The following is a 22,052-nucleotide window of genomic DNA, read 5'->3' as shown; positions in this document are numbered from 1 at the left end:
TCTGCAAGTTGGAGGCATTAAAAAGAAAAATTCTCATTCTTAGAGATGTTCTCTTCTTGATCCTAAAGCCTATTTAAAATATATATACATATGTATCTCCCTTGTTTTCTGGGGATGTCAGTGTTTTTAGAGATGTATCGCGGTTTTATTTCCACACACCATAGTCTCTTTGAACCAGAATTCACCCCATCTTTCATTTGCTAACTTGTTCCCAAAGCACTCATTGCTTTTGAATTTCAGAAAAAACATCATGAAAAGAGCAGCTCTAATTGCATTCGGTGCAGGCTCATGCCTCATGTGAAACTTGCTTTTAAGTTGAGCAGCAAGAGTCTTAATAAATGACCTTTTAAATCTTATTTTTATTTTATTCAGGTATAGTAGTGTGCTCATTAATAATGATCCTGCAATAGGTCACCCATTAAAGCTTTATTGTTAATTAAATAGGAAGTAAGATGTATTAGATGTTTTCAAAATGAAAATGGGAGCTTTTAATAGATTCTCTGATTAAGAATACTGGTCTGCATACATGATGTTGCACTTGGAAAAAATCACTTAGCTATAGATAAAGTACTGTTTTGAGGCAAGCAAAACTTGCTTTCTTCCTCATCCCTTTTGGGGTTAAAAACTGCTTGCTTGTGAGAGTCTGACCTTGAGGAAGATGTATTGTCTTCTCTTACAGGAAGTAGGAGGCTATCAAAAAATGTTTCACAAGCTTTTTTTTTTTTTTTTCTTGTTTTCTATATATCCAATCTTTTGTTTAAAAGGCATCATACGTGAGGCAAAAGAAAGACCCTTACTTTGGTGATGGACAAAGGAAAAAGGACTGGCATAACAAAGAAGCCATAAGGAGGGACTCAGAGCGTGTGGGTATGTATGTAAGATTACGGTGCATGTTCTAATACAGTTTGTACATCAGTTTGATTCTATTTAGTAGTCTGAGCACAGAATGTATTGTTGAACTTGAGGGTCAAGATGCTGTTGGCATGATGCAACAGTTATTGCATGGTAATCCCAGTTAAAGCTGCCTCCACCAACTCTAAAATAACCATTATGAGATGAAAGGATGTTGATAACATTCTGGTATTTTTAGGATAGGTACAGTATTGATTTTTAGAAGCTTACTAAAAACAAAAACAAACAAACAAACAAAAAAAAAACACACACAAAACACTACGCTTTTCCCAAAAGTGGTAAGGGATCCAGAAAGAAAAGAAGTGTAAGAAAAATTTTGTTGATCATAACATTCATTCAATTTTTATTCCATTGTTCTGGATTTTGTCTTGCATTATATAGAAGGCTCGATTTTGAGCATCACAGCTTTACGCTGGTGTGTCTGCAAGGGCTCTTCCTCCTCTGTACCAGAACTCAGGTTGTTAAATATACATATCCATCTGTGCTGAAAAAAGCAACATCGAGGTATTTAAACCATATGTATTCTTCCTGCTGTGAAACAAAAAAAAATACTCTATAGATCCTCCCCAGCATTGCCATAGCCCCTTCATCTATTTCTGATGTTAGAAGGAAGACTAACTTGTAGGATTTGCACAGCTGAGTAGTTTGTAGCAAAATCTCGTATCAAATAAAATTGTTAGGCTGATATGGTTGACCTAGTGCTAAGTATGACATACAGCACAGAACTAATGAAGGGGTTTTTGAAAGGGCTGTAAGGTAACTGCCGTCCTTTTGATATATGGATTAGTTTCTGGCCAGTTAAGCACCAATTAGTAGTAATGATGCATGTTTACTTTCTGTCTGTAGGAAATGGAGAACAGGGAAAACCTTACCCAATGACTGATGCAGAGCGGGTGGACCAGGCATACAGGGAAAATGGCTTTAATATCTTTGTGAGTGATAAAATTTCTCTGAATCGTTCCCTTCCAGACATCAGACATCCAAAGTGAGTACATCGTTTGCTTTTCAACAAGTGAAAGTTTACAAGCTCTAAATTACCACATCTGCAGGACTGTGCTCTTTATTATGGTCTTTTGTATCTTTGTCAAATACAAGCCTATCACAACTGGGTTCCTGTTGGCACTGCTATCTTATTCATAAAGGACAGTGTGTAATAACTGCAATGGGAAATGCAGGAGACAAACCAGGAAAAAAATAACTTTCAATTCCAAAATAGTTAAAATTACTTAAAACTTGCAGCCCTGCACAAAAGGAATCTTGAACTTAAACGGGAGGAGTCACATGTTGCAAGAGATGAAGAAAGTAGGCAGTTCAGTTCCTGAGCCCACAGACATAGCCAACAACTTTCAGCAGCTAACAAGATAGAGCTGTTTCTCTCTATAGTACAAGCTGGTGTAAACGTCTGACTTGCTTCACAAGTGCACTAAGCACAGTTGGGTAATGACTTTGTCACTAAACACTGTTTGGTTCTTAGGTATGCCTGTAGCTGGAAATGACCATGAAATTTTTAGGAGCAGAACAAGACTTGGGTAGCTCCACTCTATGTGTGAAGAAGAGTTTTGTCAGCAATAACATCTTCCTCATAAAAACCTTTCCAGGGCTTTTAAGTAGAGACTAGTTCCAATTGAATTTTGGATTTTGATTCACCTGTTTAACTCTTGTTGATACTAAGCTGAGAGGTTTTTCAACTGCAGATTTTAATTTGGAAGCCTTGTTAGACATTTGAGTGAAAGCTTGTTTTGTGTAAAGCCATTTTTATCACAACTTAGTGAATCTGAATCCAGCATTTACTTTATGCATGAGATATAATTTGCAGAAATTGGTTTTTATAATTTGGGCATTTGAGAGCGCCTCTTTAGCTGTCACAGCCACCTAACCATATACTCTATCTTGACATCCTTTCTCAATGTATACCCATAAACCAGCGTAGTGAGTATAGCTCTATAAATGCTTTCAGCATGCAGCTGAAATGTTTAAGTATAGAGGTTGTTCAGGTAACTAAAGATGTTTGGTCAGCTAATACTGAAATTCTAGGAAATAGTTTGAGATTGTTAACTTAAATAGTTTCCTTTTGGGGCTGCCATGGGCTTTGAGAATTTAAGCTTTAGACAATACAAGTATTTCCTCACCTGAGGTGTTAATATATCACCTTATATTCCCCAGTGCTTCACAAAGTTGCTGATTCCTCATTGCTAATTCTGCAATTTAAACTTTTTAAAAACGTGAAACTTCTGACTCTAGTCCCCAGTTAAAATTAATAAGTGAAGTGTCTAAGTCACCAACACCTTAAGCTGGGATTAATGATCCTGCTGCAGCTGGTTTTGCTTGACGTTTGACACATCCTTTCCCCCAAAGTAGTGAGTTATAATTGCGGAGGTCTCAAGATGAGGATAAACAGCATGTATATAATGGATGCAAGGATTAGGTGGGCAGGGAATGGAGCTGCATTTAATGGAGATCTTCAGTAAAGGAATTCACAACTGGAAAGGTTTGTTGTGCATTCCCTGCCCATTAAAAGAAAAGATACACTTGAGGTGCTGTGTTTCATGTTATTTGGGAGCTGGATGGGGGCAATTTATAATGAAGTTTGGCTGAGGTAAAGCCCATAAAGAGCGCTGCAGAAGGAAGCAAGCTGTGTTTTAAAGCACTTGTTTTACCTAGCCTTTTATCTTTGGTAAGAGTATGGGAATTCGGAGGTTCAGAAGTATGCCCAGAGGTAGAAGGGAATGTAAGCACAAGGTGAACTGGTGAAAAAGAGAGATCTGCCCTGCCTTTTTACTATGCTTTGGGACCATGGTTGAGGTTCTTCCCAACAGCTGGCCTGAGGAGGGACAGAAGAAGCCACTGTTTGCAGCAGTGAGGTGCTGGAGCTGCTGTGCAGCTCTGCAGCCCCAGGAGAGGGGAGAGCCCTGTTATCTCCACAAGCTCTGGCCGACGTTCCCCTGCCTGGGCAGAGCTGCCAGCTGTCTTGCATCGCCTGTCAGGGTCTGGAAATCCCATGGATTTCCAAACACTCATGCTGACACTGAACCAGCTCACTTCTGAGATGTTCTGTGTGGATGTGTGTGAACCAGTGCCTCACCTCTGCTTTTAAATGTGGAAACTGCAGGGCCCTGGGGAAGGGAGCATGCTGGATCTACCTTGTGCATCCAGATGATACAGCCCTTTGTTCCAGCAGTCATGTCTTCCCCAGCTAATAGTTCTTTTAAGTGTCTGTTTTTTTAAAATATTAATTTTACAGGTCTTGTAAAGCAATTGCGGATGTGATAGCTGGAGGGAAACTGTTTCTTTCCATGTTTAATGGTTAAACTTAATAGCTAAAGTTTCTACTTGTTCAAGTCAGAAGATGAGAATTGCAGTTTAAGAAGGGTTAGAAGAGATTTGGGGGATCTCGTTTCATCCTGTTACAGAATTACAGCTAGCAGCTACCTCAGAAGAAGGTTGATTGCAATGCCAAGGACTGGATGAAAGCAGCCATAGCCTGCAAACTCTTGGCAGTACCCCAAGACAATTCATTAGACCCAGAATAAGCCACTGTCCTTTCACGCAGGCACCACAGTCACTTCCTGTAATCACAGATTTATTGGGCTTGTATCACATAGGTGTATCCTTCTCCATTCCCTGGGAAAGGCACCAGGAAAAAGCTGCCAGTGCCAGAGCTATTTTGTTCCCATCTGCCCTTCTGAGAACAGGGAGAGAACTACCTGTGTGCATGCACTCTGCTGTGCATGTGCTAAAATCCTACCCTGCAAATGAGCTCTTGTGCGTGCTGTGTGATAAGCACAGTGTTGTGGCAGGGCAGCGAGTGGAGGATGGCCTCCCTCCTGTGATAGTGGAAAGAAGACAGCCCACCCTGCTAGCTCTATCATTAATATGTTCCAAAAATCTGTACTCATGTAGTTAACTCTGTCTGTTTTCAACTAGACTGGGGTTCCAGGAAAGTAATAGATTTACCTGCTAGTGAACAGCTGTTAGGTAATTTTAACTGCAGCTGTGCTTTGTGTGGCCTTAGATCTTACCTGTTTAAAAAAGTTCAAACTCCACTCCCAGGAAAATAAACACTGCACTCACTGCTGTAGTCTGAATGTTCTTCATGAGGCTATCTTGAAAACACACCTGCAAGACGAGGGAGCATTACCCCCATTTCAAGGTTAAGGGAGACTAATGGCATGGGGGAATGCCCACAAATTTGAGGGGTCCATATGGTGACTCTGCAAACCTGAGTTTCCAGCCTCATTCCAGTTCTCCTGTGCTTTGTGTTCAAAACAAGGTAGGCTAGACCAGGTCAGTGTTGTCTTGAGTAAGTTTTTTTCAGGCAGTTGAATAAATGGGATGAACTGAGTTGCTTAATGGCAATTAATATGTGCTAGAGTTTCTTGGCACCACCTTTGACCTTATTCTTCTATGTCTAGCTGCAAGAATAAACTATACCTGGAGAAGCTTCCGAACACCAGTGTGATCATACCGTTCCACAACGAAGGATGGTCCTCTCTCCTCCGCACAGTGCACAGCGTCCTGAACCGCTCCCCTCCTGAGCTGATAGCAGAGATAGTGCTGGTGGATGACTTCAGTGACAGAGGTATGATAATACACGTGTAACATTTTATCCTATCTTCATCTCTGCTTATCTACCTAAGAGATCGATGAACCTGCAAACAGGTGTATAAGGAAGGTGACTAAAGAACTTCTTTCTGGCCAGCAACAGAGTTCAGGTAAATCTTGTTCCAGGGTGTTTTAAAGGCCAAAAGTCTAGCAAAAATTATGTTCCATATTCAGTTTGTGATATTTAGCTACTGATGGCATAGACTGTCCTGTGTTTTGGACACCACAAAAAGGGAGCCAGCTGAGCAGGATTAGGTGTTTGGCATTCAGAATTCAAAAAAAAAAAAAAAGGGGGGAGGGGGAAATAGCTCACTCCTCCATCTCATATTTTCTTCTAGATACAGAAAAGAAACCGTGATAGAAAGGTTTCTACCTTGGACTTGCAATGATTCGGCTTTTCTCCTGAGTGTTGTGCCCCTGGAAAGTAAATCTGCAGCATCCAAAGCTTTGACTGCTTTCCCTTGCTGACTTACACTGTAGTGCAAAACAGGGAGAGGCATCTTGAGCAAAGAGCAATCATTTGGGATTGGGGTTAAGCGTTACATTTGAAGATAAAAAACTGCTGTCATAAGACATCACCATAGAAGGAGGAACCATTTTTAGTTGTTGCAGCAATGTATATGTGTAGCTGCTGAATGTATGTGTTCTGTAGCAGAAAGATGAGATCTTTTTCTCTGAACTATTTACACACTGTGTGATTTAAATTAAGATAGAATTTAATTTATATCTTGAGGTAAAACGTGTAGTTTTCACTGTTGCTATGGTGAAAAAGGCACTCAAGTGAAGGAGGAATGAATGTCTGTCCTGTAGACATTACAGAGTTAATGAGATCAGGTGGAATTTGAAAGCCCTGTGAAATAGCTGGCTCTCCAGTGTTGAAGAGGGTACAGTGACTTTAAGGGATTATGGTCAGATCTAGCAACTGTTTTCTCCATTAAAATTACTAAGATTATTTAGCTTTTTTACGAGCTGCAGAGTTTGAGTCCTGCCACTGAGATTATACAACTGAGGATAAAGCTCTCTGTATGGATACTAAAGGAGGCATCTTCAAAATTCTGGCACATAGGAAACTCCTAAAATGAGCTTGTGAGTATTTAGTGTTCTGACCTTTATTGACTTTAAAATAAGCACTATCCAGTAGCTATGGTATTTGTTCTAAGGTATGTCTCTAATTAGTTTGCAAGCAAGGCATGCTGGTTGGAACAAATCAATCACTTTTATGAAGTATTTCTTTAGAGGATTTTCAGACTAAGCTGGGAGATAAAATACCCTCCCAACAAGGTCTCCTTATTGCTACGCAGTCTAGAAGCAAATTAGACATGCAGTAACCACAGCTGGATTGTACAAACGAGTTTCTTATGGGAGAAGTAGAAGTAATGAAATCTGGTCTTCCATGGATCGTTTTCCTTGTTCTCTAGATGTGTCCTTCTGACCAGGTGACAGCACTTCTGTGGCTCTCCCATCTCTACTCCTCCTCAGTCCATGCACATGTCTTCTGTCCCTCGTGCTCTGTTCCACCTGCATCTGACGAGATGCAAGCTCTTCTAGTCAGTCATCCACCTTCCATACTAAGGTTGCAGGAAGTAGCTGAGATCGATTTGCGTGCAGCAACCATTTACAGATGGACACAGAAGACTGCTGGTGTTGGACAGGGAGCTGAATTGCCAAGGGAAGAGAACGAGACACAGGCACAGTGTGCTAATGAAAACCTTTTTTTTGAAATCAATGTTTTCCTGCTAGCTCAGTTGATCTATGCGTGTTGAGACAATTACTGGTTAGGATGAAGCATATTTCCTTCCCTGCTGTCAGTTCTGTGTCTGCACCGTGGCGTTTCCTGCTGGCTGCTTCTCCTCCAGCAGTCAGTGTTCTTCCCTAACCACGCTGGAGCTGGCTTCCACATGCCTCCTGGAGTTTAAATAGATCCTTAGTCTTCAGGAGGCAGGAGCACTAAGTCCTAAATACATAATCTTGACTCAAAACACTGTTGGTTAGAAATTTCTGGTTCTAATTTGTTGCATTTAAAAAAAAAAAAAAGTCTTGCTTTAAACCAAGATCTGAAAACTGATCATGTAACACCTCAAACTGAGTTGTGTGAAGGAGGGAAACTTTTACTTCACATGTACACTTGAGAAGTCCACATTCTTGGATATGGGCTCTTAGATCACTGCTCTGGTTATTTATCTCCTGTCCTGAGCTGATGATCATCACCACCTCTGTTCCACAGAACTGGTGAGCAGTTAATAGTGAGGAGAGATTTTCTTTGAAAATCATAAATGATTAGTCTTCTGTGTTGTCTGCCAAGTGCAATGCTATGCTTCTGTTTCAAACACTAGTCCCACAGATTTGTAACAATCTTTCTTCTGAAATTATAGAACCATTGCTGAACATGGTGATAGCTGGAGGGCCTGTTTGAGATCAGAGAAGCAGAGTAAGAACAGTAAATGTCAGCTTCTTTCCCAAAGAGATCAGTAAACAGTCATCGTAAACTCCTGTGAATAGCAAAAGATGAGAAGAATAATCGCTCAATAAAACCCTATTATTTTTTTTATCGAGAGATTACCCAGACAAGATAAAATATCAGATACACTCTGCTGTGCCTCCTGGTGGCCTTTCACTTGAGGGTTGTCTAAACAGACCTCTAGCACTTTAATAGCTCATTAAAATAGACTAACCTTCAGAAACCGGGCTATCTCCAGCAAGGAGGCTGTATTCCTCTTGCTAGCACGTCTTGTGAACTGACCTGCGTTTAGGGTTAAAGGCACTGGAATTTGCCCAGCTGCCCTTGGGGTTCTCTTGTTAGTGTTGCTAAATTGTTCTGCTATTGCACTAGTTTCTGTAGGTGGTGATTAGTGTCAATCCATCAGCCTTTTTTGTCTCCCTGGTCAATTCTCATACACGGAGAATCTCTACTTCACATAAAGAGGGCTTAATAATAGAAATAGTGAGTATGGAGACACACCAGTAAGTATGTGGAGACACATCACATAGTAAGTATGCTGCACACATCAGTGGTTTTCTGACTTTCCTGAGTTTTTCATCTGTTTTCAAGCTTGAGAGTAAGAAATTCTTGCTGTGGTTATGAAGAAGTTGAGAAGTCAGCTAACAAAGTGACAGGAGAGTGAAGACAGATTTCTGGGTTAGCTGGCGGCTGCTGTGCTCTCCAGCATACCTGAGAGGCAGCTGGGTTGCTTTCATTATTGGAACTCTTGGACAGATGAATCATCTTCTGGAAGTGTCAACAGCCATTTATTTCTTAATTTGTTTGAGACACAATTCTGTGACCTTTAACAATAAATATTTTTCAGCCAAAAAAGGCTGTCCCAATGACAACAAATCGTAACAGCAAGGAGCAAAAGCTTTACAAGTCGTGCTTTTAAAATGTTTCCTTTGCTTTGTATGTGAAAAATCTGAATGTGCTGGAACAACTTGCTGTCTGGAATTTTATTGGATGTCTGGAATATAAAGCAAATGATCAAAATCAAGCCCTATTTCAAAGTTAGTGCTGGATTCCATATCAACCACATTGCTCTGGGAAAGCCCAGCTAACTGTGGGACCGGTCTAATGCCGTACAGCAGTAGCATCCAGTTTGCCTGAGCTGCAGGGCATGCTGTTGCCTCCAACAGCTGCCTTTCCTAACACTGGGCTTTCTTTGTCTGTGGGGATACCCTTGTTAGGCAGTCTTCATAATCTAGTTTGGTTTAAAAGAAGCTGCTTTCCAGCATGTTCCAATGGAAAGAAGCTGCTTTCCAGCATTCCCAATAGGGCTGCTATGATAACTTATGCTTTTTTTCCCCCCAAAGTTTGTGGGGATGTTGGTGATACAAGGATTCTCTTTTTCTGACCGTGAGTATTTAAAAGCAATAGGAACGTTTTAATATGCAGAAGAGTATAGGTTATATTAGAGGGAGAAACCAATTCAGTAGCTATTTTTGGAGAGTAAAAATGAGCTGCCTGACATTGTCTTTTCCTGCATCCCAGGGAGAACTGCTGAAGACCCGTGCTAAAGACTCTCAGCTATATCATGGTGGTCCAAAATAACACCCTCTGGATAAGCAGAAATCAGAATGCTATACGTGTAAATTATAACTTCAGAATTCCTGATCATAAAAATGCTTAGTTGTGGCAGTCCTACGTGGATTTGTGGCTTCGCTTTTCATTTATATGGCTATTCTTTACTTCTGATCTCAGTTAAATTAAGCCTTTTCATATGCTGACTTGCAGGGTACTAATTATATCCCTCAGAGCTTGTTGTTACCAGAATGGCCCTAAGTAAACTAAAATGCTTTTTTCATGTATATCAAGTTTCTCCTGGGGACTGTCAGATGTGAAACTTGTTTGCTTTTTGATTATTTAATTACAATGCTGTTGAGCGGTAAGCGAGTTCCATTATATCATAGAAATGAGGAGGGGAAGAGAAGTTGAAATGCAGGTCAGTCTGTAACACTGCAGGTTTTCGTATCGACTCTGGTGTTTTATTATTGCCAGCAGGCAGTGAATAGCAGACAGGCAGTTTGTGGCGCTTCGGGGGCTGCTTCTGTTTCTAGGTGAACAATCTGAATCTATGGTTGGGAGAAGTCAAGCTGTTCATCTCAAGCGTGTGTTGTGCAAAATGGATTGCTGGTCTCCATCTAATTCTTGTAGCTTGCATGAGCAAGTGTAAAGCTGCCCTTGTCTCTTGCTACATCAATGTTCAGCCTTGAGTTAAAAGAACAGGGCAGAGTTCCATCATCAAGGTCTCAGATAAAGATGTTCAATGGTATTAGCCCTGATATCAACCCCTAGGGTACACAACTAGTGACTGTCCAGCCCCCTAGCTGCTGATTACAACCCTTAGGGCCTGAAAGCTCAGCCAGCTTTCAATCCACTGTCCACTTACCTAGCAAATATTTCAATTGGTTTGTCCATAAGGATGTTACGAGAGGCAGCATTGAAAGCCTTATATAGGTAAGAAAAACTCCAAAATGAGAGAATCCAAACGTACTGGAAGCATAGACCTAATAAAATGGGCTGCACAAGCACATTGTATGCTCCAATGCCCTAGTTGCCTTGTTGAGTCACCAAAAGGCAACAGTCTAGGCAAGACATAGCTCAAAAAAATTGAAGAAATTGTTTGTGTTAGTATGATTATCTGGAACAAACTGATATCATGTATTTTCTGACCTTCCTTTAAATGAAAAAGTCATATTTTTACCTTTTCACCCTTAGCAGTAATTGAAAATTTTAAATTATTCAAGGCATTGTAAACCTTGTACTAGAAGGCTGTACTTATTGTTGAATGTCATTTGAAAGAAACATCTTGCCATGTACTTGGGGTTAGCTACGTGCAGAAGAAAACCTTCACACAGGCGGTTCAGAAGTACTTTGGGTAGGTATTTCTTATTCTATGGTCTAGCTTGACAGAAATCAGTGACTGTGGCTAAGTGCTTGAATTTCATATGCATCACGTTTTACCATTCGGTTATTTGCATATTGCCTGACAGCCCGTTCTTACTCAGTTTTAAGACTCCTTTTGTGTAAATGACAGTGTTTTAGTACAAGTGTTGTCCCTTGTTGAAGAATGAGAACCGCAGCATCAGTCATCTCTGAAACATATGTTACGTGCAAAGCTCTGTGGTGATACAGTGCTGAAGCTGAACGTGGCAGCACTGAAAATGCTGCAGTCTCGGAGAATCAGGGTTGTTCTGGAAGTGTTAGCTCAGCTGGGCTGTCAGCCTCATGGCGTGGTATGTATGTACAGAGGCAATACATAAAGACTTAACGTCCTCTTTACAGTAGCCGGTCAAAATCCACACCTGTGACTGAAAGGCAGTAACAATTTTGAATGAATTTAATATATTTAATACAATATGACAATGCAATTGCAAAATCAACCTTCTGGCTCAGAGATTAAAAAAAAAAAAAGTCTTTCATATTGTGACATGCACACTCAAATATATTTGATTTTGAGGAGAAAAATGTTATAAGCAGGGTGCATGGGATTTTATTTTTCCTTGGGGGATCATTAGGGTGGTTCCAGGTTAAAACTTTTGTCTTTCTTCCACCACTACTCTGTTCCCCTGAGCTGTATTTTGTGAAAATGTAGCAGTTCTGAAAATGTTTTTGTTCATTCATTTTTAATGTCTTTTGCTGTTTTTACAGGCTCTTTGCTTAGCTGTTTTTTTCAGCAGGACTTTGTGCAATAAGAATTAGAGCGGCTGTTTTATGGTTGGAAGACACCTAAATGTTGGGAGCCTAGAATGCAACCTGCAGCCACCACTTATCTTTGAAAGACAGCAATAGTCTTTTAGACCTTTTAATAAAGGAGTCCAAGAAATGTTTTCCCTGAGTAATGTCATCTGTCTTCACCTCTGATAAAGTTGCCTTTGACCAACTTTTTTTCCATTTCATTCATCCTCTCATCCTGTAGGGTTGGTCACTTTTCCCTGTTCGTGCTGTCTCCACCATTCTGTAGCTTGTTTGAAAGTTTCCTGGTGGGAGTCTTGGAGCTTATCTCTTCAGTTAGTGTCAAAGGTAGCTGCAGCCAAATCCCCTTCTTCCCTTTTAAAGATAAGTCCCCATGACTTTTTAATATTTATATTGCAGTACAAGTAATTCGGAAGGTAACCATATGGGATAATCTGAATGGAAAAACAAATGTAGGTAAGGCTACTCGGCTTAACCACATGTAGCATAATTTGGTCTGAAGGGCATGCCACAAAGCACAGCATATTGAAAAGAAAAGGCAAGGGATGATTAATGTGTAATTTGGTGCAGCATCAGGTATGTAGCAAATACAACTCTGTTCCATTAACCACATCTGCCAGGCTTTAATTGAAAGAAATCTTGCTTTTAGTATCTGAAATAGAAAAGGGTTTAAAACCTGAATTCGTTTTGATCTTTAAATGGAACAGTAAAGGATTTATGCAGCTAAAGAGATTATCTTTTCATCTTTAGGCACAAGCACTGTAAAAGTCATTTTTTTCTTCTTAAATGCACTAAAGTGCATCTGGTTAGTACATCTCTGAATAGAGTGACTGTGCTTAGGACAAAGTGGTGACAGTTTTTCGTACTGAATTTTGAATATGATTATTTTAAAGCTTTTAACCTTGAAGTATTTGAGGGGAGGGAGGGAACAACAAGCTTTTCTTAGGCAACTGTTTTTCTACAACCTTTTCTTAAATGTTTCTTTCAAATTCTGGTTTAGAAGCCGTGAAAACTGTCTCAAACAACTTATAAAAGGATTATTTTTGTAAATTAAGTTACAGGATGAAGAGGTGGTTCTTTTTGCCCTTAACATTCATTGAAAATCATCTCAGGTTTATTTAGATTTTCATAACAGCTTTGAAATAACTATCAGTGACATCTCCCCTTGGGTAAGCGGCAGCAGGTTGGTCCTGCTAGGCGTACACATTTGCAAGTCTGAGAAAAACATACTTTTCACTCTCATTAGAATAAAATTATCACAAAACGTACTCTGATATTTGTATTTCATTAAAATTCAGCTTCTGGATGATGTCTGGTTTCAACATGGTCCTCTGCCGTGTGGTTTAATGCTACCAGGTGCATGAAGTCACAGTGTAAGGAGTTAAGTAATTCTCAGACTGCAATCAAGGTGTAAGACTTCCAATGTTAAAATGCTTCTGATGGAAGCCAATACTTTTGCAATTTTTCCATGATGACTTGACTTTGGTGAATATCACTCACTCAAGTAGTGGCATGAAATTACAAGTGAAATACGGTTCAGGCTCCAAAGTCACTTATATGGTTGTGACCTACAGTCTAGATGTGATGTTTACTACCAAAACTCCTGTGTGGATTAGGGATTACAGCAGAGCGTTTGTATTGTTGTAGTGAATTGGTGGACTACGCAATATTCTATTCTATAGTGAGCACCAAGGAGAGAGGAGCATAAAGCCGGGTGCAGTTGTCCAATTTCAGTTAATGAAAACAAGTAATTTGTTCTCTACCTCTGGCCATGTCTTGTGGATGTGAGATATTTCAGACAAGCAAGTGATAAAATTCGCTTTGGATGCACAGCGAAATGTGGCTGGGATTCAATTTTCTAATTTTTTCCTTTTTGAGTATTCATTTTTTAATGTCTTCAAACACTGTTTCTGTACCTGAGTGTACCTTCATAAAGGGATATCTAAAAACTGCATTGTTCATTAAGCAATGCCTGGAGAGTATTAAAAGTATATTCTCTAGTGTTTTAAAGGACCTGAGAGCCCATTTTAGTTGTTTACTTGAGCTTTTTTTTTGTGACAGCCTAAATTAACTCGCTGGTTTACTTTTCATCTTCTGTATTTATTACTTTAAGATCAGTTGCTACTGCTGAAGGATCCTTCTGGAAAGGAGATGAGGTAGATTAAAAGGGTCCAGTTTACTCTGACCTCTTTCTGAGCTAATTATTTTGTAGTGAAGGATGTCTGGCAAACTAAAGTTTAGAGAAAATAATTGAGGAGCAGGCTTTCCATTACAGCTCATTAAATAAATCTAACTGCATCGCTTGCTATTATGATACCCAATGCATGTAGCTAGCTATTAGTGCAAGCTGCAGGAAAACAGATTTAATTTTCTTCTCCTCACCTTGAAGTATGTGTCCTCACCTACTAAAAGTCAAAAATATCTAGATACCTGTCAGCTGCAGTGCAAATCAGCATTTTAATGCTTTACAGCTGCTTCTCCATAGAAGCTAATTAGAAATGTGATTTGAACACCCTTTGCTAGAGCTCGTATGTGATGTCTGCTATTGGTAATCACACTTTCTGCTATTTAAGTGAAAGTTTTCAGTGGTATTGACCAAGTAGCTGTTCTAACATAGGGATTTTGATATAGGTGAACACTTCTTCAGTTTCAGAAAATTGAAAGATAATGCAATTTAGAAATACAAGTGATAATCTAAAACATTTTCTGCACAGATTTAATTGCAGTGATATTTTCTCAATAAAGAAGTGGGACACTCATTCTTTCAAGATAGCATCTATTCATAAATATCATGAAAACTGATGTTGCCTGTTAGCAATAAGCTAAGTGTGTGACGTCTCCAGTAGTGTCCATGTCCAAACATGGTAGTTTGCTGTGTTGGACAGTGGAAGCCAAGGCTGAAGATGTCAAAGCAGCACATCTTCAGGTATCAGCACTACCCTCTCCTCTGTGTAATCGAGCTAAAATGAATGTGTGAGGTGAGAACAATATTGTTTTCCGTTAGATCTTTTAGTTGTGGTATCAGCACAGCTGTGAACAGTCCTGGATTTGTGCTTCGGGACTTAATAGATTTACTGACCTTTCTGGCAGATGTCAGCAACTTACTTTAATAGTTGCATCTCTTGCCAATAAAATAAACAAGAGCATTGGGAACTGATGGCAAAGAGGTCTGGAAGAAATGAGTGAAGTGTTAAGTTTGGCATTTAGGAAGTTTATTTTACGGAGTTTGTTACTATAAGTCTTTTTTTTTTTTTCCTGCAGCTGTATTGGTAACTTTTTGTTTGACAAATATTTTATTTTTTGTTCTAACTTACTATAATGCAAATGTTTCATCATTCATGGTTGCTAATATATGAGTATCATTGTAAGAATGACGGATTGTCAGTTTTCTAATACTCTGTTTGGCTGCAACCCCAAAGCAAAATTTTTGTAGGTCTGTGCTATTAATTTTAGCCTTCATAATTATTCTTCCTCACCTTAGACACTTGAGATCAAAGCTTTTGGACTCCAAAGGGTTGTGTTCCTACCAAATCAAAGCAACTTTCAAATGGGTCATCTTGGACCTAATGGCATATTCTCTAACAGAAAAGTCCAGAATAGATTTTTCTGTTAATTCTTGCACTTTCTGGAATCCTTTGTTGTTGTTTTGCACAGACCAAATACTTTCAGGCCAAGAAATTCTCTTTGCCTTTATCAGCAGTATTCATGTAAAGCCGAACCTCTGTGGACTGGCTTGTTTGTGGTTGTTTTTCTTTTTCTTTTTCTTTTTTTTTTTTTTGTGCTTTTCCCCAGCAAAAATCAGTAACTTTTAAGGCTTTAATCTCCCAGCTTTGATATGTTCCAAAATGTTTCAGCATGAAATGTCTTAACGCTTTATCTGCCTGCATCTCTCCAATTGATGGCAATTTGGGGGTTGTTGGGTCTCAGTCATAGGTTTTAGTCATGATATCTTACCTAATACATCACTATCTGCAGTGCAAGTATACTGATACACTAACCAGAAGTAGAAGCAGCTCATCCCTCTAGCACAGCAGCTTCCTCTGACTCATTCATTCCCTGTGCATTTGTTCTGTTTTGAAGGCTGCTGATTGCAGAGGAATTGTGTTGAGTTGGTTATGTCCTGTGAGTAAACTTCTGAAACACTTTTACACCCTCACTTGTCTCTGTAGTGCTCAAAAAGCAATTGATAATGTAGATTAAATGCAGTTAAAGATCAATCTGGTCTTGTGATTTTTAATTCCAGTAGGGAAAATGAAGCATAAACTTTCAGGATCCTGAACCAGTGTGTGGTGCACACATGAGCCTCTGATTGCTGTCAGTGGTGATGCCATTGGTGCAATGGCTTGTCTTAACAATTTTCAGTGTTTTCATCTGCCCATGCAGTATTTTTCAATTTAGTTAAAATATATTAGCATTGAGCAGGAGTACAGACATCCCCATGGTTAAGCAGCTAGATAATCAAAAACACCGATTTGGCCTTAAGATGAGGGCACAGATTCCCCACTTTAAAGGCAGTATTTGGGACAGTAATGCCCTTCCTGCTAGTCACCATGGCTACATCTAACTTGTGCTGAATATTAAGTGTGCTGCAAGGAGTTTGCTTCTGTTTCAGCTGCTGCGAAGGCTATGTAGCTGAAAAACTGTAGCTATGTAGTATGCCAGCAAAATATTCTCTGGTATCAAAAGCAATTAACAGGGAAATAACTGAGTCACAAAATCACCTCTTTAGATCAAATACAGTCAACAGAGGAGGAAAAAAACGAAGTGGGTGCTTTAATCTTGATACATATTTAATGAAATTGGAAGGGAGAAGAGTAAACTAATGAGAATGACTGTTTCATCCTAGGAAAGACAGGCGCAGAAAGAGAAACTAATATTGTAGATGAACCAGGGAGTCAGTATGGAAGATGTAAGAACCGATGCTCTTAACAAACAAAAGGTGTTTAAACCTTACAGCATGAAGGAAGGATGAGTAAATGATTTTTTTTTTCTGGATTCCCTCAGGAAGAAACAGTTGGAGCAGACTCCTTTACAAATTAAACTTTCCTGAAAGAATAAAAGGTTATGCCATAGCTAAGATAATCATTCCTTATGTATTTCCCTCGTTGGGAAATGCAGCCTATACTAAACTTTCCCTGGGGTCTAGGTGTATTTATATGTTATGCCAGTAAGTGAATTTTCTCATTTCATGGTTAATCCTTTATCTCTGTTCACTCCCATTATCTCCTGAAAACATAGCTGAGCAGGGTTTGGATGTCAGCTCTAGGGTGGAGGAAACTATTAGAAAGTTCCCTTTGCAAATTCAGGAAGTTATTGATACGTGTAAGACAGCTGAAGTCTAAACAACTTGGGCTTCTGAAAGCACGCAGCACAGGTTTGCACATGTGGCCTTTGCCCCCAGCAACTTGCAGTCTGCCATATTTCTTAGGTCTTCTATTTTTGTGCGTTTTATTGAACGTGCAGTTAACATTTCTGTCAGTGGACATCTAGGAAGAGAACAAAGCCAGTTTGACTCAAAGATTTCCAGAAACCTAATTTATTGTCTCTGATTATTATATGTATTCTCAAATGGGGTAGTTCAGCTTCCCCAGGGCTGAGACCCAACACTGATGCAGGGTGTGCTGTGGAAACTGGGCCCTGTCCCTACTGCCAGTTAAGCAGGACAGAGAGCTGGCAGAGCACAGGTCTGCAAAGTTAAATGTCATTTTTAGACAGTCTACCACAGAATTATAATCAGGGAAGCAACAGCTATTGATATTCTCCCTTCCCAGGCCTTTTCTTCTTCCTTTGTAAGAAGATTCTGCTTGGAAGGCTGTGATCAGCTTAATCAGTTGCTATTATAGGGACTGGTGTTCTCAGTAATTTATTAAATCAGTTTATTATCCTCTGAAACTTCACTGATCAGAGGGTGAAAACACTGAAGGAAAATTAAAACTAGTGTAAGTGCTGCCTGTTTGCGTAACAGCACGTTTTGCTGTTTAAAAGGATTACTCATCTGTACCAAAACAGGGGGAGAAGTTAATTTCAATGATGTAGAGCTTTCTATTTCAGGGAGGCCTGGCTTGCACATTGTGATAGATTCAGAAAGAAGTATAATTCATTCTTAAATTGTTAAACAGCACGTTAGGCCCAAGTATCTAAGTAAAGATGAATGGGCTCGTTTGTAATCTTAAATGAGCGTGTCTGCATGTGGGAGGCTGGGATAACCAGTAAACAAAGGCTGGGCAAACAGTTGCTTTTGGTGCTTAGAGAGTAGCCAAAATAACCTGGGGGAAAGAAAAACTAGCCCTGTGTGGCTGCAAGGAGATCCTGCAGGTCCTTCAATTCTCCTGTGCCATGTGCCCTATAGCAGGAAGGAGAAAGTTCTCTGGATTTTCAGAGTGTAGCAGCTTTCCTTTCTTCATAATTGAAGTATCTCAGCAGGAGGTAGGGCAGAGGGAACTTCTGTGGCATCTGAATAATGCAGGAAGGTGTCTGGGAAGGTTCCTGGTTTCTGCAGCGCTGCTCAGTCTGATGAGGTCGATAGTGCTCATAAGAGCAAGGGCACTGGTGTCGCAGATGTGCTGTACAGTGTAAAATGCAGAAGCTGAACTGATAGGTCTGAAGTAACACATGAACCATGAAGCACTGCACTAGCAGAATTAAGGAGGGAAGCACTTCCCCTGTCCTTTCTCTGGGCATAAATCTTTGTCGTATTTTCAAGCCCTGACTGGTACTTACAATGAATGAATTTGTTTCTGTGCCCAGATCACAAATGTTGGTACCCCATTCCCTTCCAAATATCGCAGAGATCTTACAGGGACATGTGCAAAAAGTCTTTATGCCAGCCATGCCATTGTCATACAAGCTCTGTGTTGAGGCCTAGAAGCTTTATCCTGCCCTCCTCTGCAGAGGACACCTCTTCCTGAGTGAAAATGAAGTGTTATTTTTTTTCTGCAGCTACTGTGAGTTCAGGCATCTGTGAAAATAAAGGTTTCGTGGAATGGGACCAAAACACTCTGCTGTCTTTTCAGCCCTGTGACCAGTTAATAACCTTCACAACTCAAAAACCCGAGCAATGGCCGTGTGATTCAGAATGGTTGACTCAAACCCTTCCAAGCACAGAAAGCAGATGAGCACTTCGCAGTTGCCTGTCAATCCCTGCAGCTGGAGGTGAAGGCCTTTCGATCAGTCAGGCTCTGGAGAGTCCCAAACTGCTGCTGACCATGGGTCTGCCCTATAACAGCCCAGTGTCTTCCTCAAAGCAACACCTACGTTTGTGTCTCAGGATGAGAATGACCAGACCGATCAGCTCTGCTTCCTGCAGGGCCCCTACTTAAAAGCAAAACCAAAGCAAAACCAAGCTCTGGGCTGCTCAGAAGGCCTGATGTGAGCACTTCTTGTCAGAGCTCTCGGTCTGCTGGCAGCAGCCTGCTGTGTGCGCCCAGCTTGCCTGGGGAGGGATGGATGCAGAGCCGCACGTAGCAGTGGGTTTTGTAGCTGTGTCCCCATATGCGATTGCTTCTAAGCAGGTGCTGCAGCTCTTGGTGTGTGATTTGTGGGAGGGGAAAGGGCACAAAACAGACGAGGCTTCATCTGTTAGCTGTGGCAATACAGTAGCTTGCTGCTGTCTGCAAAACCACACTGTGTAAGCTCAGGGGAATACGGTTCCTTTGTGTCCCATGGCAGCTCTTGAGCGGAATAGCTGTTTAAGTTAAAGTATACAGGGAAAACAGTGTTTAAGGACACGTTAAAAACTTGACAACTGCTGAATCTTATTCACTGATAGCTGAGGGAAAATACCTTTGGTCCAAGCCAAATCAATTCAAAATAAGCTATAAAGCTGCCGGTGGCTTTGCACCTGCCTCTCTGAAAACGTTGGTGAGCCACTGGGAGGCAGAAGAGATGGGGAGGGAACCTTCCACTGGGGAAGATCCAGCCACAGCTGCATGGAGACTGGCAGGGAGAGGATGGGCTCAGGTAACTTCTGCTTTGCCTGAGCAGTTGTGTCTTATGGATCCTGGGACTGCAGTACCATTTAAGCTGGTCTGTGCTGTGGATCCATGTCTAAGTTGCCCCGTTTCTCATTTATTTGCCTCTCTAAGCTTTAAAGAAGATAATCCTTGGGCTCCTCTGTCTGCATCCAGCTTCTACGTATGTTTGGTTTTGAAGTGGTAATGTTTCCTACGTGCCTGTTCAGTAGGGAAATGTGCAGTAGCTGGGGTGAAAGCTCAGCTGGATGTAAAAATTCCCAGCCTTGGAAAGTCCTTGCCATGCTGCAGGTGGTCACCAGCCTAATGGTGTCTGGGGGTCGCTCTGCTCGGGTGGTGAGGCCAGAAGGAAGAAGTGCAGTAGGAAGACCACAGGAACGTGTCCCAGGGAAAAAGGCTTTGGGACTGCTTACCTTAAGCAGGCCTGCTGAAGCTTCTATTCTTCCTTTGCACAGATTTTTATGTACAGTTCAAAATAAAGAAAACTATTTCCTGACTGGTGGTAGTTTTTAGAAATTCTTGGCTGGCACTGTTAATGTATACACTGTATATCAAGTTTATAGCAAAGTCTGTTAGCAAGCTACCAGCCTAGTTTTTAATCTAGAGATAATCTTACTCTCGTTTATATGTTTGGGCTATATTACTTTGCCCAGAGTAAGCACAGCCATTGGAATCCATCCAGCTCACCTAACAACTTTCATTAAAGAAAATTGTCCTTGTAATAAAAATTACTCAGTGTGACAAGACGCTATAATATATTTTTTAAAGCCTCATAAAATTTTGTAGCAGTTAATGCCTCTTGTTTGTTTTTGGAAATTTTCTTTTAAAAGTAAAAATTGACTTAATTGTGACAATATTTGTTTCATTCTTTTACAAACATCAGACATCTTCCATCTGGGCTCCTGAAGGCCAGGCTGGAGCAGGAATAGAGCAGGGTTAAGGAAAGAAGAAAAACTTCTCTTTGAAACGTGCATTTCCCTGCGTTTTGTATTTTTTTTAGTGAGGTTGCTTCAAAGTCTGTGACTCTTCAGTAAAAGGAAGTAAATATGTTAATAAAGTCTTTTAGCTTGCCGTTCATAATATGTGAGTCTTAAACTTATAAAATGCAATGATCATGCATGGATTTTTCTACAGCTATTGGGAGCAGCTTGTCTGAGCATCATCTCTCCTAGCAATGAGGACTGCACTAGATACGTGTGGGCACTGCATCAGTGAGAATAGGCATGTGCAGATGAAGTACCTGCAGCTTGTCCTTGCCTCTTCCATCCGTCAGAGATATAAGACGACTTCTAGTCTGTGACGCATTTCTTGTCAATGCAGTGTAGAGCAGGCCTCTTGCTACAAACATGAAATGCTTTGGTACAGTGTTTTTTTCCTATGGAACAACAAACTGCTAGGCTGCCTGGAGGTGTCATCGCAGAAGAAATTGCAAAACAAACCAGGGCAGCTCAGAAAGGTAGATGATGCCAAAATATAAAATTAGCCACACACAGGTGGAAGACAAACCTCTGGGATTTTTCACAGTCTCATATTCTCATTTCTGTTGAAACAGAGTCACAGGAGACATGAATATTTTCTATTGTTTTGGAGCCATGGATTTTTTTGGACTTTCCCATGTTTTATATCTCTGGTTTAAATAAATATTGCAGGATCTAATCTTGCAAATGCTACCGTATCTGGAGTTACTGGTAGGGGAATCAGATCAGACACAAATCTTTTGTGTGACAGTTCCCTCCTTTTATTATAATGAGCACTGGCAGCTACTCTTTTACTTAACTTGTCTTTGGTAGAATTATTAGGCCATACCTTATAGTTTTTGCTTGAAGTGAGGACTATTTTTCTTTTCTGTGATAACCTAACAATGGCAAAGGATGATCTGTGATGTTAGACAACGGTGGCGGTCGCCTTTTTTTTTCTCCCCTCTCTTTTTTCTTTATTTTTTTCTTCTTTTTAAGTGTATACGCTACCTCATGAGGAAGGCAGATGTACTAATAATGAACCTAGTCTCTACAGAAGCCTCTTATTTGAAAAATCTGTAATTGAGTGGACCAAATTTCTGGTTGCTTGTGAAGATCTATTCGTAAAGGACTTGAAAAGGATGACGAAAAAGCGTGCTAGACAGCAAAAAGTACTAAAGGCTTTATTGAGCAGGCAAACCTCTGTGGATATTGTGGGACAATTAGACTTGTTAGGCCAAAGAGTAAAATGCATTTGTGAGAATAAAATCCTGGGGAATGTTAAATAAAGCTTTGAAAAAGGTAAAGAGCTTGCTAGTAATACCTCCAAAGAAAAGAAGTCAATTTGGGTTATCTTTCAATGAAGGTAGGTATAATTGCTTGAAAGGGGAGGTGCAGAACTTAGGATTTCACCTGCTTTTTCTTCCA

The 22,052-nt window shown here is 40.3% G+C and overlaps 1 protein-coding gene across 1 annotated transcript in view; it reads left to right on the top strand.

Annotated features, from left to right (window-relative positions):
* The first annotated feature begins 677 nt into the window (after nucleotides 1–677).
* GALNT10 (polypeptide N-acetylgalactosaminyltransferase 10) overlaps nucleotides 678–22,052 on the top strand; it is a 45,562-nt gene continuing 24,187 nt past the window's right edge. Inside the window, exons 1-3 of the mRNA XM_082771552.1 lie at nucleotides 678–867; nucleotides 1,759–1,897; nucleotides 5,325–5,491. Of these exons, the coding sequence (XP_082627678.1) occupies nucleotides 1,788–1,897; nucleotides 5,325–5,491 (277 nt within the window). The 5' untranslated portion in view covers nucleotides 678–867; nucleotides 1,759–1,787. The remainder of the gene's footprint in view (nucleotides 868–1,758; nucleotides 1,898–5,324; nucleotides 5,492–22,052) is intronic.

Source organism: Aythya marila, assembly GCF_965140915.1.
Source record: "Aythya marila genome assembly, chromosome: 14".
Lineage (NCBI taxonomy): Eukaryota > Metazoa > Chordata > Aves > Anseriformes > Anatidae > Aythya > Aythya marila.
Note: the sequence above shows the minus strand (reverse complement) of the source record. Positions and strands in the feature narration are given on the sequence as shown.